The sequence below is a fragment of the Dasypus novemcinctus genome, chromosome 8, assembly GCF_030445035.2.
Source record: "Dasypus novemcinctus isolate mDasNov1 chromosome 8, mDasNov1.1.hap2, whole genome shotgun sequence".
NCBI classification, from domain to species: domain Eukaryota; kingdom Metazoa; phylum Chordata; class Mammalia; order Cingulata; family Dasypodidae; genus Dasypus; species Dasypus novemcinctus.
The window spans coordinates 29,233,599-29,251,091 of NC_080680.1; the positions used below are offsets into that span (position 1 = coordinate 29,233,599).

The 17,493-nt window shown below is 38.8% G+C and overlaps 1 protein-coding gene across 9 annotated transcripts in view; it reads right to left on the reverse strand.

The window, feature by feature from the left end:
• Window positions 1-17,493, reverse strand: part of TLE4 (TLE family member 4, transcriptional corepressor) — a 145,323-nt gene that overhangs the window by 104,147 nt on the left and 23,683 nt on the right. For all 9 annotated transcript variants that reach the window (XM_058301609.2, XM_058301610.2, XM_058301614.2 and 6 more), the window contains exon 5: window positions 6,588-6,650. In XM_058301609.2, the coding sequence (XP_058157592.1) occupies window positions 6,588-6,650 (63 nt within the window). The remainder of the gene's footprint in view (window positions 1-6,587; window positions 6,651-17,493) is intronic.

A 17,493-nucleotide genomic window follows, 5' to 3' on the forward strand; every position in this document is an offset into this window, starting at 1 on the left:
TAGACAGCCCACAAGGACCACAACTGTTTATATGAGTTTCTTTTCAACTCCCATGAAATGTAAGAATGACAAAAAATACTTGATGGGTGACCCTTCCCAAGGTTTTAATTGTAAGGAATAGAATCTACAACAAGAACTATGCATTATTTCATATTTTATGTGATAAATTAGAACAACAGTTGTGCCGATTATATTGTCAGACCTAGAATTTTGTTATGTAAAGACAAACTATTAGTCTAATATGTCATCTCTTCAAATCAATACTGGAAATAATGATTATTTTTATTTTGTGCTAAGTGCTACATCTGGCAGCAACTGCTAGTTTTCCCCAATGTTCCTTTTCTCTTACATTAGTGTAAGTTTTAGATGGGAACAATGGCCACTTGGCTAAGACTACATTTCCAAGCCTCCCTTGCAGCAAACTGTAGACAGATTACTAGGTATTGGCCACTGCAGAGTCAAGCAAAAACTGCATGCATCTTCTACATCATGCCATTTCCTTTCTCCTCCCTGCAGGATGGGCAGGACGTGGTGGGAGCAAAAGCGAAACACAGAACCCAGGGATGGAAACCATGTGCTAGGGATGATGACCATTAATATAAAAAGGAACCTTTGCCAACATCATGGAGTCACCACATTAGCCAAGGCAGCTTCCCTGCAAACTGTTAGGTGAGAGAGACAAACTTCTATCTTAATTAACCCACTCTTCCTTTGATCTCTGTTAAAGTAGACAAATATCCAGCTAGGTCCTTTACATTTTCACTAATCCTCACGTAACAATCCTAAAGTGCAGGTATCCCATTATACAGATAAGGTAACTAAAACTCAGAAAAGTTAAGCATTATGCTCAACATTAAAAGGAAGCAACAGGCTGAGTAGGATGGGATCCTAGGTCCTGGGGCTCTCATAACACTGCCTCTCTCCTAACATGGCTGTTCCTGTGAACTCCACTCCTTGTTACCTGTGGAACAAGTTTCTGGAAAAAACACAGACTTTACCCTGTGAAAGGAAGATTTTCAACTATAATGAAATAAATGTTCACCTGTGGACCTACAGACTGCAAGATTCTCAAAGGCCTTAGGAACATGTTACTGATCACCATGAAAACACCCTGCCCCATCTCAAAAACGACGCTCATAATCCAGGAAAATAAAAGTACAAAAAACACACCTCTCCTCCAAATCAGATCCTCAGTCAAGTGCCCAATATTTAAAGCTTAAGTCAATAGACTAAGACAGGAAAGTGGACATGGCTCAACTGATAGAGCATCCATATACCATATGCAGGGTTCGAACCCAGGGCCTCCTGGCCAGTGTGGTGAGCTGGCCCACGCATAGCACTGCTGCGCGCAAGGAGTATTGAGCCATGCAGGGCTGTCCCCTGTGTGGGGAGCCCCACGCACAAGGAGTGCGCCCCACATAGAGCCACCCCATGCGAAAAAGCGCAGCCCACCCAGGAGTAGTGCCGCATACACAGAGAGCTGATGCAACAAGATGACACAACAAAAAAGAGACACAGATTCCCGGTGCCCCCAAGAATGCAAGAGGACACAGAAAAACACACAGCAAATGGACACAGAGAACAGACAACAGGAAAGAGGGGAGAAAAATAAATCTCTAAAAAATAAAATTAAATAAAAAAAAATAAACTAAGACAAATAGTTACTGCTTTGCCAAGAAAATAAATTATCTCCTTCCTTCTGGAAGATAATCTGTATGGAGGTAAGTGCCTGCTGATGTAATCAGCCCCTGGAGCTCCAAAGGCTAGTTAACACTTCACAGGAAGACTGCCAGCCAGCTTTTCCTGAAATACTGTTTGAATCCTTCCTGTTTGTCCCTAAGTCCCTCTTCTCTAAATTTCTTGGGACCCCTCCCAAAAACCTGGATCAGAATCCATTTCCCTGGAAGTACAGTAGGAAAGGAGAAAATAACCAGCATTTATCAAGGGCCCACAAGTAAGAAACATTATGCCAAGTGCTTTGCATTTTAACATGCTTAAGACATACCATGAAGATGTGATTATTCTGCTCATTCTATAGATAACTAAGGCTCAAGAGACATCAACTTTCCCAAGCACAAAGCTAAAGCTAGTAAGAGGCAGTGCCCATCTAATTTTCAAATTAGAAGAATTGCTATAACTTGATGCCAAGGTATAACTGATGAGTAAATTTTAGTCAACATTAGAATATCCTACAAGGCATATTCCTGGAATAGGGGTAGAGGAATGGAAGAGGGCAGAACTGTTAGTGGGACACTGAAAGAGAGTCAGCATTTACTGACATCCTTCATGTGTGCTGAGGGCCCCGAAGGTCTACGGGTCTAAAAGCTATATACTGAAACCTCTGATTAAAAATAAATAAATAAATAATTTTAAGAAAGAGTCCATTCACATAAACTACTTTTAAAAACAAAACTAACTTCAGCTATTATGAAAATAGTAGGTCCCCAACTGGATTGAGAAATTTGTTTTTCTAGATGGCTTTGCTCACAGACCCCACCCAAAACCACTGTTTCTGCTGAAGTAAGCTCTACATGTTGAACTACTGCCACATTTTGGATCTCTGCTTCCTGGTTTGGGAGAGACAGGTGCTTGCTGAATTGAAAAAAATCTTGGAGCTAGAAAAGAATCAATTTGAGGGCTACCTATAGTTTCACTGAGACTTTTAGCTACTTCAGCTAGGTTCAGTTTTTTAATTTACATTTCCCCCCCATAAGGGCATTTGAAGGAGAGATGACCAATTTACATTCTTCTAAAAAGCAATGGTTAAAAGGTATGGGATGTGGGGGATGGTGGCAGGGAGTGATGGGAGAGCTGATTCCAGGTCTTCCCAGAAGCAAATTTGGAGCTTCACTGCTCCTGCTTCAGCAGCTATTAACTACTGCTAGTCTACATCATGTGATGCTTTCTATGTGCTAAACTCCATGTGTATAATCTCAAGTAATCCTCACAGCAATCATGAGTTCCATGCTATAATTAATTTCCTCATTTAGATGAGGAAACTGAGGCTTAAAGAGACAAACTACCTGCTAAAGATCACACAGCATCACTCAGTTATAGTAAGCCATGTAGTTTGCAAAAGGAAAGCCAGAACTTGACCTTGATGCAACTCTGTCATCATTTTGGCATCTCTTTGCTTATAGAACTGCCAACAGGTAGCAGACTATATAGTTCTTCCTCTGCAAATGAGATCCAAAGCTGGATAGAAAAGAACTACCCACATACTAACTTGAGATCTGTCTTGTGAAAAAGAAATTGGGGTAGAAAGTGGGAGATAATCTTCAGGCAGGTAAGGACTCTCAAGGTTTCTCTAAACTCTCAAAAAATCTTAGGAATTCTGTGAATTCTGTGAAATCTGAAGAACTGCAAGTGATGGTCACTTGTAATGATAAAAGTTGGTAATACTTTTGGCTAATGCCCAAGATTTTGGAAGTATTTTCACATGACTGCAACAAGCACATCTTTAAAATATATTGGCTATAATGTTTTAAATGTTTTTATTTATTTTTTAACCTATTTCTCTTCCCTACCCCAGCCCCCTCCCCCCCACCAGTTGTCTGCTCTCTTGTGTACACTCCCTGTGCATTCCTCTGCGACCACTTCCATCCTTATCAGCCGCCCAGGAACTGCGTCTCTTTCTGCTGCGTCATCTTGCTGCGTTAGCTCCACACAGGTCAAGGAGGCCGGGGTCCGAACCGCCGCCCTCCCATGTGGTAGGCAGATGCCCCATCCATTTGGCCAAGTCCGCTTCCCTTAAATGTTTTTAAATGAATAATAATTTTTCTGTAATTCTTATAATACAAAAACACACTTCAAGTTTGAGCTACAGTGCTACAACTTATTTCTAAGTCTTGTAGTTAAAACTAAATTTATTTAATAGTTGTCATTCAGTACTATATATTATAGTAATGTAAAGGTTTTTTTTTTTAATTTTAAAAAATGTGGCAAATGACATAAACAACTTAAGCAAGTACATTTAAGTAGGACGTGGAAACTAAATTGAAATAAGACTTAATACCAGCTGTAAGTAAATTTACCTCTTGTTCCTGTCAAACTCTAAAAAGTCTGCCTTCAGATGCTCAAAATTCCTTCTACCACTATCTTGTAGCTTATGTAGTAGTCTTTAGAGAATGTTTTCTTTTTTCCTAAATAGGATCGCTTAATTTTTAAATAAAAACATTTTAAATAAATTCTAACGGCACAGCTGCCGCTTTGGCAGTGGGACTATCACATCAAGAGCCAGTGTTAGAAGATCAGATTAAGAACCTTCAGTCCTGGCACCAAGAGATGCTCGCAGCCATGCAAGAGTGATTTTCTATGCCTCTGAAGAGACAGGAAATAGAATTCATCTTCCTCTAATAACCTGCCTCCTCCCCTCCCTCCAGATTAGAGTCCAGCTAGCCTCAGGGTGGAAGCAAGGATTCTCACAGAAGGCCCAAAAGAGGAAAAGAGGGAAGCAATGTTCACACAGGACATCTGAGGGACCCTGATTTGACAGGAACAAACATGTTGCGACCCACACATTTTTATATACACACAATTAGTATTTGGAAAACCATGACACAGGTCATTATAGGTGAATCAAAGATTCCAACCAAGAAATATCAAAGCATTTAGGCACTAAATAGGAGGTGGTGAGATTACGATGCTAATTCTCCCAGCCTCAGAAGCAGGATCTTCTGGTATCTCCCCATGACCTTCCTTTACAGGGTACAACTTCCTTGGCCAAGTACTTTCAGACCAGTCTTGCTCACAACACAATCATTACACAGTGTTCTCCTACTTGCCCTGCTCACCCAAACAGCTCTACCAACAACCCAAGATCTCCTTCCATTTCTGAACATAACCCCACAGATCCTGCAGAAATGCCACTGTAATAAAGCTTATCAGTGATTATAAAAGCAGTCTGTACCCACAAAGGCTTAAGTCTAATACTATCCTAGGGATGATTCAAACTCTTCCCTGCTATCTTAGGGCATGACACCTCAACAGCATTATAGCTCTGTGATTTACACATTCTTGCCACCCTCCCTTTCCCTCTCCATAAGGCAGGGTTGTTTAAAAAAGACACACTGATCTGGATCAGGGCAAGGGCAGCCAGGTTTCCAAAAGAAATGCAAATATACTCTTTGACTCCCTCATTCATTACTCCATCCAATCTAGTCACAAGCAAATCCAGAGTAGAATAGCTAAATGAGGATATGATGGCTGGTGGTTTTGTGGTCACAGCTAAAGCGGAAGAAAGGACACTATATATCCTTTGTAGTTAGTTATCCAGAAGAACATTTGAATTCAGGATGTTAACTAAGCCCACTGCTTGTGAATGAGTGCTCCCAGGGATCTATACCTGAAGAAGGTGAAGGCTACCCTTGGTTACTACAGTCTAACCAAACCAGAAATCACATAGGAATCCACTTAATCTGTAATACATATGCATGCTCGAATACTACTACTGGCTGTTCTGGAAAGCAGTGACCCAACACATTGAAAGTCGAAGAAAACACAAAGCACAGAAGCTGCAAAGACATGCAGATAGATACTCTATTAGCTTCTTTCTTCTCACAGCTGATCTTACCTGAGCAAATGAAGGAGTCAGTAATACAAAAGTAAATTTTATCTCTTTCCAACATTTTTACCTGAACTTTTTAACTACCAAAGGCAAGCTACAAGAAAGAAAGAAAAGAAAGAAAAGAAAAGACGAGACGAGACGAGACGAGACGAGAAAAGAAAAGAAAAGAAAAGAAAAGAAAAGAAAAGAAAAGAAAAGAAAAGAAAAGAAAAGAAAAGAAAAGAAAAGAAAAGAAAAGAAAAGAAAAGAAAAGAAAAGAAAAGAAAAGAAAAGAAAAGAAAAGGAGAAGAAAGAAAGAAAGGGCCACAAGGAAGCCACCATGTGCTAGAAATACACCTCTTTGATTTTCAGCTGTCCTGGGTTTGTCTGGCAGCAACATGCACTCCATCATGATGAGCAAGAGAAAGTACAAGAACCGAACCTTGGGCCCCCGCAAGGTGCAAAGCTCCTGTCACCAAAGGCTAATTTTAAGCCAAGTGGTACTCAGAGAAATGAGCTCATTGACTTCATCTTGGGTGTCTTTTCCTAAATGCATTGACAAATAAAAACTTAATCAGGTAATAAGTAACTTTTTAAAAGCAGTTAGCCAGAAGTTACATTAGTTTGTTTACTATGTAAAGCCTTTCTACTTGATATGCTTTCTGACAACTTTTAATGCCCAGTGACAAAAGTATAAAACAAACTACTGTCTTCCTGGCAATTTGTCAATCTACCCTATTAGATGACATTATGACAGTCAAAATTCTGAGCAATACAACACCGTACAATGACAGCAAAATATTTTAAAATTGAATTCTTCTTAGCACATTAGAAAGTATTCCATTATATAAATACATTTAAATTATACTCCACTCAATGTTAATAAGGTGTAGAAGTTGGAATGAGAACACTGTACCTTAGAAATGTGAAACTCTAATACCAAGGGACTCAGAAGGCCAGAGAGTTAGTTCTACAATCCCTTTTCTGCAAAAACCAGTAAAATGGCAACTTCTAGCCCAGTGCCTAAAACCAACTTCCTTACCTCTTGGGACAGGAAAGGAATGACTTGAGCGCAGATAGCATTCAGTCTCTTGACAATCTCTGCCTGCAAAAAAAAAAAAGGAAAGGAAAGCAATAAAGAGAACAGTCAACTGATTACAGATTCCTCAAATATTAACAGGATGATATTAAAACACACTTTCTATTCAGACTGGGGTATTTCCTAAAGGAAGAGGAAAACTCATCAGCAAGCCTATTAAAAGGTGGTAGTAATAACAGTGCCACATTAATAACACAATTTGTGAACCAATATTCACCTCAAAAAGTTAACCTGCAAGCATCAAGACAACATAAAATGGGAAGTAATTTTCATAACTGAAAATCAGTTTCCAAAAGCCTTCAATAGGGCACTTACCAATTTTGTTTCTTCAATAAAACCCTAAGCCTTTAGAGTTCAGATAGTTCCCATAGAAAGAGTCTTCTCTAAATCCCAACTTCTCAATTAGAAGCACACTGGATTTCTACATTTATGATCTTTGCCTTAACAAAGTCACTGGAATTTTACATTCCAGTCCCCACCTACCAAAAGAATAGCATCCAACTGCCCCAAATTAATTAAGTCAGATTCTTGGTAACTCAGGTTCTTAGTTCGAGAATGGGATGTTTTCTTCATCCATACAATTTCCAAATGTGTTCCACACCACGGTTTTCAGTGTGCATAGGTCTAGAACATGTTAAAATTTTACTATACTTAGCAGAAAACAATTCATATATATAATGGATACTATTCTTGGGGATATTAAATATCTATATACCACAGATTCGCAATAGTCCGGACAGTGTCAGATAATAAGAGTTCATTTTCTAGTAATTTTTGGAAGTACAGAATTTCTACACCAATAGGATGCTTTAAAAAGTTTTTTTAAATGCTATCACTACATGTTTCCTTTAAAAACCTCTCCAGCACTTCACCAGTGTTCATCGTAATTTTTACTTTCAGATGGCACCTTATATACTTTGGTATGTGATGTATGAACACACGATTTTTTAGACACACCAAATAGTTTGTATTTTAATGATGGGATGGGGAAACAAGTTGAGGTGAGAAATGTTGAAAGGCAGAAAATGTACAGCAATTACTATTCCTGAGAATTTCTTAAAATAAATTCCTCCAGGGTCAGTTCCTCATTTTATGAGAGGATGAAAATGCTCTTTTTCTTGCTAAGTCATTACCAGAATGACAGTGACACTCTACTTGTGCAATCTAGGTTTCCTTCTTTCATCAGTAACCCTTTTGACTTTGTAAGCTATGCAATCTTTTAAATGCCAGAACCTTAAAAACTTTGCCAGCCAACAGAAAATACAAATTCACCATGAAGTTTCAAACCTAAGCTCTTCATCCCAGTCTGCATTCCTGAAAGGATGGACAAAAACCCAGCATTAATAAGAAGCATCAGTGAATAAGAACCCAACCGTGCTGACCTGATTTAATTTACTGCACTGGCCCCATGGAGCATTTCACTATCCTTTAAGAATGCTTAAACCACCATGAAAAGCTGCAATGGGAATCACCAAACCACTCTCCACCTGGACGAACATACCACAGTGGTTATGGGGTGAAATTCCAGGGTGAGCAAAGAAAATAGAGAAGCATTCAGCAGGCTAAAAACAGTCTCAAAGGCATTTGGTTGTTAAGCTTTTTGAAGGGAGAGGTAGAAGGGGAGAGAATAAAAGATAATGAGACACTTTGGGGCAGACCAAACTGATTATTCTAATGCTTAGAACCATCTGCCAAGCATATTTTCCTCATTATGTTGTTTACATAAATAAAATAGTCCCTTGCTAGGAGGGTTGAAAAATATGTGGGCACGTAAGAAAATGAAGTTTCTTTAGTTTGTCTACATAATCTAGGCAAAAAAACTACTCTTAGGAAACTTACTCACCTGGCAAACTAAAGACCAAGGGTATTTGCTCCTCAATTTTGGACACTGGCTATTTTAAGTCTAAGCAACTATGGGGGGGGGGGGGGAATCAGTATTTTCTTAAAAATAAATTTAAAAGGAAGAAAAAAAACTGTGTACTGATTCATGCATATTTACACACATAAGGTAAAGGAGGGAGGAACCCTTCCAAACTTTTTTTAAAGGGCTCCTTTTGTTTAAAAGACTTCTTAATTTCTTTAAGTTGTCATGCCAATGGATTTTCATGGTCAGGCTAATTGGCAGCGGGGGGGGGGGGGGGGGGGGGTGGGTGGGATGTGTGTGATTTCATAAAATTAAGCAGGTCATTCCTCACTTTGAAAGTTAAAGTTGCCTCGGAAACACTGCTGCTTCCATGGTCATCTAATTTTGGCTCTTTTGTCCCACAGGACCCAGCTCTAGAGAGGCATCATTTATTTACAGGCCTTTCCACTGGGCTTCAGTGATCAGCCAATAATACTGTGGACACACACTTCTAATGGCCTATGTTTTGAAACTGAGTCTAATCTAATGGCGTGGGGCCCAAACTTCTTTTCCAGCACAGCCATTAAAGGATGTAGGTTATTGCTGTTGTCACCATTGATATTTGTCATTGTAATGTAATTAGGGCCCTAAAATGATGCATTACAGCCCTTGGCACAGCTTCTATTAAAATCTTTTCTTCTGTTCACTGAACTGCAACCTGCTTTCTGATGAATAACAGACAGACAGCTTTAGGGTAAGGAGCAGATTCATCAAAGAAGTATTTTTCAGCTTTAGGGAAGGGGGCGCGGGGTGGGGGAAGAAACCTAGAAGGAAAAGCACTAGGGGAGGAAAAGCCACAATACGCATTTGAATTTCATCTGACCACTTGAAATTCTGATTGCACCTGATGAATCTTGCTTAGACAATATATTCCCAGTCTTTGAATCACATGGTTAATCAGGGCTCTAATCTGCTATCCATCAGCCTAGGCCAGCACTGTAGCTTCCAATCAGATTTATAGGTGCTGTGGGTCATGCATCCCTGAGCAAGTATTCACAGATACCCCATTTAAAACAGGCACAGATTCTGAAATACTGCTCTTGGGGTTACTGGATGTTACTGTATTCGATGCTTTATGGACACAGCCAAACTATTACCTTTAGATGACCAAGACAGCCCAAAATAGCATCAACAGGACCAATAATAGGGCAACTGTTCATGCCAAAAAATAACAAAGGTCGTTTCTGTGGCCATAGCTTGAAAAACATTAACAATTTTGGGCACTTCTATTACATCTCCTATCCCTCAAAATATTCATTTCTGAAAAGTAAAATAAAAAGACCCACCCAATATTTTCCTAAACTCACTACGATTCTATTTCCTCCTTCTATAATTCCCCACCTTCCAATAAAAAGAACCAAGAAAAATGAATACTAAACCACCCGACTCACAATAAGAAAGAAACTCAGTTTGGCAAAATATTTTTAAAAGGGCAACCTGAAAATCCCTTTGGCATGTGAATGCCAACAAGCTAACTCTAAAAGTGGTTATGGTCAAGTAAGCAGACTGGGAGTTATGACCAGTTAGTAATAAACAGAAAAAGATGAATAAGAGCCTTTCATCACTTTTTCTTCATTGTCCAATTCAAAAATAACTGAATTAATTACCTTGCATACCTGGAAAGCAATGTCATACACTGAAGACAATGCCACAATTAAATCACTGTATTAAAAAGTAATAAATACAAATACCAAGGCACACAATATCAAAATATAAATTTTCTTTATGATATAAATTACACTGGTCATTTAATTAATGCAAAAAATCTACTAAGCCTATACTTGAATTCAATTACATCCCTTCAAACGGTCCTTATAAATATAACAAAAACCTCATTTTTATTTAGAATACTTTTGCCTGCTTGCATTCCTTAAAAAAAAAAAACAAATTTTATTTTAATGACATAATAATCTGAAGTGAAAATGCTGATAACTACACTTTGGTAATAACCAGAGATGTATCACAAGAAATGGTTAGTTTTTTAAAAATGTTTCATGGGGTTTTTAGTCTTCCATCAAAAAAGGAACAATACCACTACATATGTATTGTTGAAATAAAACAGAATAACAAGACATTATTAGGAAACCATTTCAACAGCCAACTGAAAAAAAAAAAAGCAATTGCAGTTTCAGAAAAACATTCTTGAAGAATAGCATATCACTATTAGTTTTCTACAGCAGTATCTTTGCAAATTTTTTTTTAAAAAGATGAAGCTATTTTATCAAGAACAGGCACTCACCCATTATACGTAACACTTTCTTAAAAGGTTAGGAAAAATTCTTACCTATCCTGTTTGAAATCCTTTTGAAATTCTTGTAAGCCTCTCCATTTCCCTATCTTCACCACTACAGAGCCAAGACTGCAATCTTTAATTTCAATCAGAAAGCAAATTATCTTGACTTGTTCACTGATTTGTTGCAAATTTTCTGGGGGAAAAAAAAAACTGCCCCCCTTTTGGAACTGATACTGCCTGCCCCTATATTAAAGTCAGAAAACTAATAAAAAATTCTTTCTTACTTAACAGAAGTCCAGATTAAACATACAGAAAAATAATCAAGTAGCACTATTTCTCTAAATTAACAACTCAGTTTTATTCTTATTATCAAAATGCAACTTTACAAAAAAGACAAAACTAATTTTGTGGATATTTAAGAAAAAAAATTGTAGTTTTTAAATAAACATACTGTCAGCACTGCTGGCAAGTTAGTAGACCAGATGCCTAGATTTTATTTTAGTTTAGGTGCTTATTTTGTACAAAATATTTAAAATGGCTTAATAAAGCAGTAAAATAAAGCAACAAAACTCTAAGAATCAGTGTAATAGGACATCTACCAGTTTTCCTTTATTAAGATTTTTTTGCAAAGTATTAAGATTATTTTTAAAAGCTCCTCCTTTCCTATTTCTTCTAACAACAAAAAGGTATTCTCTTAAGGGGTGCTGAACTCTTTTGAATCATATGAAAATGCCAATAATTAACAATTTCCGATACTGCCCCACAAACCAGTTGAACTGAAACAGTGATGATACTGATATTGTGATACCACAAGCAATGTCAACCTGCTTTATACTTTAAATGCATATATGGTGTTTTACTGCAGGGTAATGTACCATAAAGTATTCAGTGCACAGCTCAGTTAATTGAATACCCTCAAGTATCCCATATTTTATTTGTCCCAGTAGGATATACATGTGCTGTTTGTGGTGCTAGTGTAGGAAAAAACAGGACAATGTCTTTTCCTGAAGAGATTCATAGTGCACATACATTTTATAAAACTATTCCAATCTGTCCCCAAAGGTGAAGCTTTATTTTACTGAAGCATCATTACAGTGGTTAAAAATGAACATTCCTTCCTCTCACATCAAGCTTTTTAGAAGGTAGTTTTTAAAGAAAATCCTAGATAGATACCTATTATCCTAACATACATCTCTGAGCTCTGGTTATTGTGTTTAAATACTGCTCCAAATGTTAAGAATGATTGAGAGAATAGCACATTATCAAGGTTGTGCCAGAAGTCCAATTACTCTTACAAGGTCAAATCTTTTCAGTTATCAAGTCTGAAAAACACTGTAACCATTATACTCAGCTCCACCAGAGGGGAGGAGCAAGGAAAAGGGAGGATGGGGGGGAAGATGAGAGAGAAAAGTGGGATATTAGTGGGAATAGGAAAAGAAAATTCCTTTCCTGGTGAGCTTAACGTCAGCCTACACAGAACAAGGGGTATGGTCCACGAACCTATCACTACACTAAGGCAACCAAGTCCTACAAATGCTTATTTCCTCAGCACTCCTTGCTGGTGAGTCCCAGAAAGCCCTGCCAGCTACTTTCTTGTTTCTTTTCTCTTTCTCTCTCTTCCTAACTCTGTCTCTGACTCTCTCTCTGTTATGTTGTTGTTGTTTTGCCTTCCTGTGTTCTACTGTCATAAATGTATAGGTGCCTTTGAGTGCTGAGTTACAATTAAAAGTATTTTCATACTTAGCCACAGAAGCAGGAACAAATACTTTTCTTGTGCCCATTTTAGGTAGAGATTATCTTGATTTTTCTCCAACACAAACTGTGAGATTGAAGTGATGTGAGAAACCCCTAAAGGCAGATAACGAAATAAAACAGGAAAAGAAAAAAAAGAGGACTAAAAGGCCTCACCAAGTTCTCTTCAAGAATGCTGATCTCCAGTAAAGCAATAAGCCACCTTTCTTAAACACTGAAAGCCATGCTGTATTTTTCAGTCTATCCTCTTAGATTAGGCTAAAAGCTTCCTGTCTATTTTTTATCTCTAATTATCAAAAAAAACTTCATCTATATATACAATCCTCAACTTTTATTTTCCTCTCTTTCTCTCATGTCTAGCACAGCCCTGATTAGTCTTTTCTCCCTCCTCCCAATTATCTAAAATTTCAATTCTTTGAAGCCATCATTGCCAGCATACCTTACTGCCCCTCTGGGTTTTTTTCTCACTATAATGAATAGCTAGCTCTCATCAAAACCAAGGTTTTGGGGACCTGATAGGCCTCACACAGTTGAGCACTAGTTCCCTTATGGGAGGCCCCAGGTTTGGTTCCTGGTGCCTCCTTAAAACAACTAACAAGGGAAGCGGACTTGGTCCAATGGAAAGGGTGTCGGCCTACCACATGGGAGGTCTGCGGTTCAAACCCCCAGCTTCCTTGACCCGTGTGGAGCTGGCCCACGCCCAGTGCTGATGCGCGCAAGGAGTGCCCTGCTACACAAGGAGTGCCCTGCCACGCAGGGTCCCTGCGTAGGGGAGCCCCACGCACAAGGAGCGTATCCCATAAGGAGAGCCGCCCAGCACAAAAGTAAGTGCAGCCTGCCCAAGGATAGCGCCGCACACACAGAGCTGACACAACAAGATGACGCAACAAAAAGAGACACAGATTCCCATGCTGCTGACAACAGAAGCAGACAAAAGAATACGCAGCGAATGAACATAGAGAACAGACAACTGGGGCGGGGGGGGGCGGAGAGAAATAAATAAAAAATAAATCTTTTAAAAAAATGAAAAAATGAAAAAATAAAACAAACAACAAGCAAACAAATGGAAAAAAAAACCAACTCCAGGGAGCCAATGTGGTTCAGTGGTTGAATGCTGGCTTCCCACACCCAAGGTCGAGGGTTTAATTGCCAGTTCCAGTACCTCAAAAACAAAAAAATCCCCAAGGTTTGATCTTTTCCTGGTTGCCCTCATACTGCACTCTGCCATTCACTTCAGCTACCAACCAGGTCCAGGCAAAGCAGGCAAGATAATTTATGGACCTCAGCCTGACCAGATCAGAAGTGAGAGAGGCAAAGGTCTGACCCTCACATCAGTGAGAAAAAACAGAGATGAACAAAGTACTGGGAAAGCCTGAAGACAGCGATCTTCCTGGCCTTTGTACTTGCTCTTCCTTCTGCCTGGAACCACCTTCTTCAGCTCTTCCCATGGTTCATTTCCAGTCATCATTAAAGTCTCAGCCCACAGGATACCTCCTCAGACATCCTGACTCACGATCCTCCATTACTCCCTCTTCTCCCAGTCTCTCTCTGGCCCATTACAATCTTGTCTTTAATTCACAGAACTCATATGTTTTTGTTTACATGGACTAGAGCAGTGTTTCTCAAACTGTAACGTGCCTACTAATCACCTAGGAATAAAATCTAAACTGGAAGGGGCCTAAGTCTATAGTTCTAACAAGTGCCAAAGTGATACTGATGCTGCTGGGCCACAGATAATATACCCTGAGTAGCAAGGTTCTAGGAAACGCAAGCTCCATGAGGGAAGAAGTCATGGTCTATATCCCAAATGCCTACAGTGCCTGGTATGTAAAAGACATTCAATACATATTTGTTGAATGAACTTAAGAAACTGCAGGTCAGGTTAGGGGGTTGGAATCTTCCAAATTCTTTTGCAAGGATGCTAAAATCATTTGGGAATCATTAGAGCACATCAATACACAGACCAAAAAGGAATATCTATCTTGAAGACTAGCTTATACTCTGATTTGGTTGGTTTGCTTTGAGGATGCCATGCTGTTCAAAGAGAATAATAAACAATCAAAGTGGACAACAACAAAATACAAATTCCCCCTGGAAAATTCCTGTGTTGGTAACTAAGTGATAAGTAAACAATTAAAACTTTCTGAAACCTCAGCAGGATGTGTATTTAAAAGGATTATTTTATAAATTTGATAAAGAAGACAATGGTCAACCTCCATCCTGAGATTACTTATACCCACTTACACCAGGCTGATCATCACCCGACCTACTAGAATTCAGGGAATTTGGGAGATGGCACACTGCAAGAACACCTGGTATGTGGATTTCATGACAATTCTCGCCAGTGGTACCTCTTCAGTGAAATCAATCTGGTGATTATAACAATCCAAAAAAAGGCTTTAATCATGAGATGGAATCACTGGTGTCAAAGGAAATAATTTTAGGTTTAGTGGATCACAGAAATTTCACACTACAATGTGTGCAGACCAGTTTACACCTATCAGCTCTGCTCAGAACAAGAGACAGGCTTGGGGAGCCATGGACACAACAGTAGCTTGAAGACACCTAGAGAGAACAAGTCATGCAAAACCCTTCCAAGTAAGGTCCAGGAATTGCTGCGGCATTACTCATCACTGCATCCCTGGGCATCAGGTAGCTTAATTAGGATCCTATGTATGAATGCTTATACACAAAGCTCCTCATACCTGACAACCTGTTTGAATCCTCCCACTGTAGAAGGATTCTATAGTAATTAGAAAGTGCTTACTTTCACAGAGCCTACTAATTCCTTGCTGGTTTTCTATGGAGTTTTGTTGGTTTGTCTGTTGTTTTTACAGTTGGTATGATATATCACACACAATAGCCCACAATCTCTCACCAATTCCTCACTCATACTTCTGTCAATGATGCACAGAAGTATGATCCCTATATGCTGGGGGGAGGGGGGGAAGCCACCTGGAGCAGGCTGGCTAAGAAATTAAAAAAGAAGAGAGTCCCATAACACAGACTAAGAACTCTCTACAGGAAAAATAACAGCATTTTCCCTATAATGAGTTTCACAGCTATTTTTGCTTGGTCTTCTTTTGTAATACTTTGCTAGGAAGGCTAATGAAGTTAAAGATAAAGGAAACTATTACCATTTATTTGTGCTCTTATTTTCCCTTATTAACTCTATGGGGGTGGGTCTGGTTTGGATGAGATGATTAAGGAAGGTCAAATGAAGAAGTGACTTAAAAGGTAAGATGTGGCTGGAAGCATCAGCTCACAAAGTATGTGCTATTCAAGTTTTCCAGATGTTCTTAGCAGGTACTGTATGCATAAAAGGTTCTCTGATCAAATGGCCTTCATGCAGCTTAAAGTTAAACAGGTTCCTTTCCTGTGTGACATCTCAGAGCTTTTCATTTGATAATGTCAGTTTAAATGTTTGGGAAAGAGCACATAAAATGCACTCCTAATCAAACTTCTTTCTATAGAACCCTTCTCAAAGGTCTTTGAGATGATATTCCGTGGAAAACACTGAGCTAGTCAATGGTTTCCAATCCTGGCTTTACATTAGCTTACCAGAGGATCTTTCACAAACACTAATGCCCAAGCCTCACAGCAGATCAGTTAAATCACAATCTCTGAGGGTAGAACCTAGGCTTCAGTATTTTATTTTAAAGCTCCCCAGGTGATTATAATGTGCAGGCAGGATTGAAAACCACTAAGGTAGAGCACAGAATGCATGCAACAAAAGAGTGGAAAATAAGGACAGAAAGGGTTCACTAGGGTCAGACTATGGAAGGTCTTGAATGTCACACTAAAAAGCTTGAACTTTATTTTGAAAGCAGCAAGGACCTATCAAGGACAATTCCTAAGAAAGCTATGATAAATATCAGACAGGAGGTCAAGACACTCCAGTGCATTTCTGCCCTCCAGCTCCTTTCTGCCAGTGATTATATTTGAATGGCTGTAGAAGGAAAGAAGAGATTTATGACCACAAAACATACCGCAAGAGGAAAGATGGAGGACAAAAGATAATTTCAGAATAGGAACAATCTGAATTCCCACAGCACCCTAGGGTTAGGAAATTCAACAGGACATTTTCGGATATTGGCTCATTCATTTACTCCTACTCTTAAGTTAGGAGCTGCAGTAGAAAACAGGTAAATGCAGAATTGATCTGTATCCTCGAGGTGCTTATAATCTAGTAGAGAGACCAAGTGGAAATAAACACAATTAACAGACACCATGTGGTAAGTGCTGTAGGTGGTAAACAGAGGAGGCCTAGAAATGTAAGGTGAGGGTGGAGGAAACCCTTTCCAGCTGAAGTCAGTGGCTTTAGGGAGACAGCAACATCTGATCCATATTAATTCCACAAATTTTCATTAATTGTCTATTATGCTGCCAGGCACTGTGTGATAGTCTGAGAAAATAGTAGAGGAACAAGTCAATGTTTACAGAGACTATGATCTAGCAAATAAGACAACTAAAAAAAATACATAGAATGCAAGATTTTTTAAATGCTTAAGATGGTGGCACAATATTGTGAATGTAATTAATGCCACTCGTACACTTTAAAATGGCAAGTTTTGTTAGACACAATCTACAACAAAACTTTAAAAAAAGAAGCTTGGGGGGTGGGCGCGGTGGGGTTAAATGGGACCTCATATTTTTTGAATGTAATTTTTTAAAATAAATAAATTAAAAAAATAAAATAAAATAAAATATAAACCATAATGTAAACCCAAAAAAAATAAAAATTAAAAAAATAAAAATTAAAAAAGAAGCTTAACAGAAGACTCTTAATGCCTCCAGCCTAAGGAGTCAGGAAGTTTACCTGAGTCTGAGTAAGTGAGGATGAAGTGAATCTACTAGACAAAAGAGAGAGGACCAGGTAAAAGGGAAGGAATATTTCAAAAAGGCTCAGCCTGCTGCACCAGCATGGGACACTCACATTCAAAAAACCAGAAAAGTGAGTG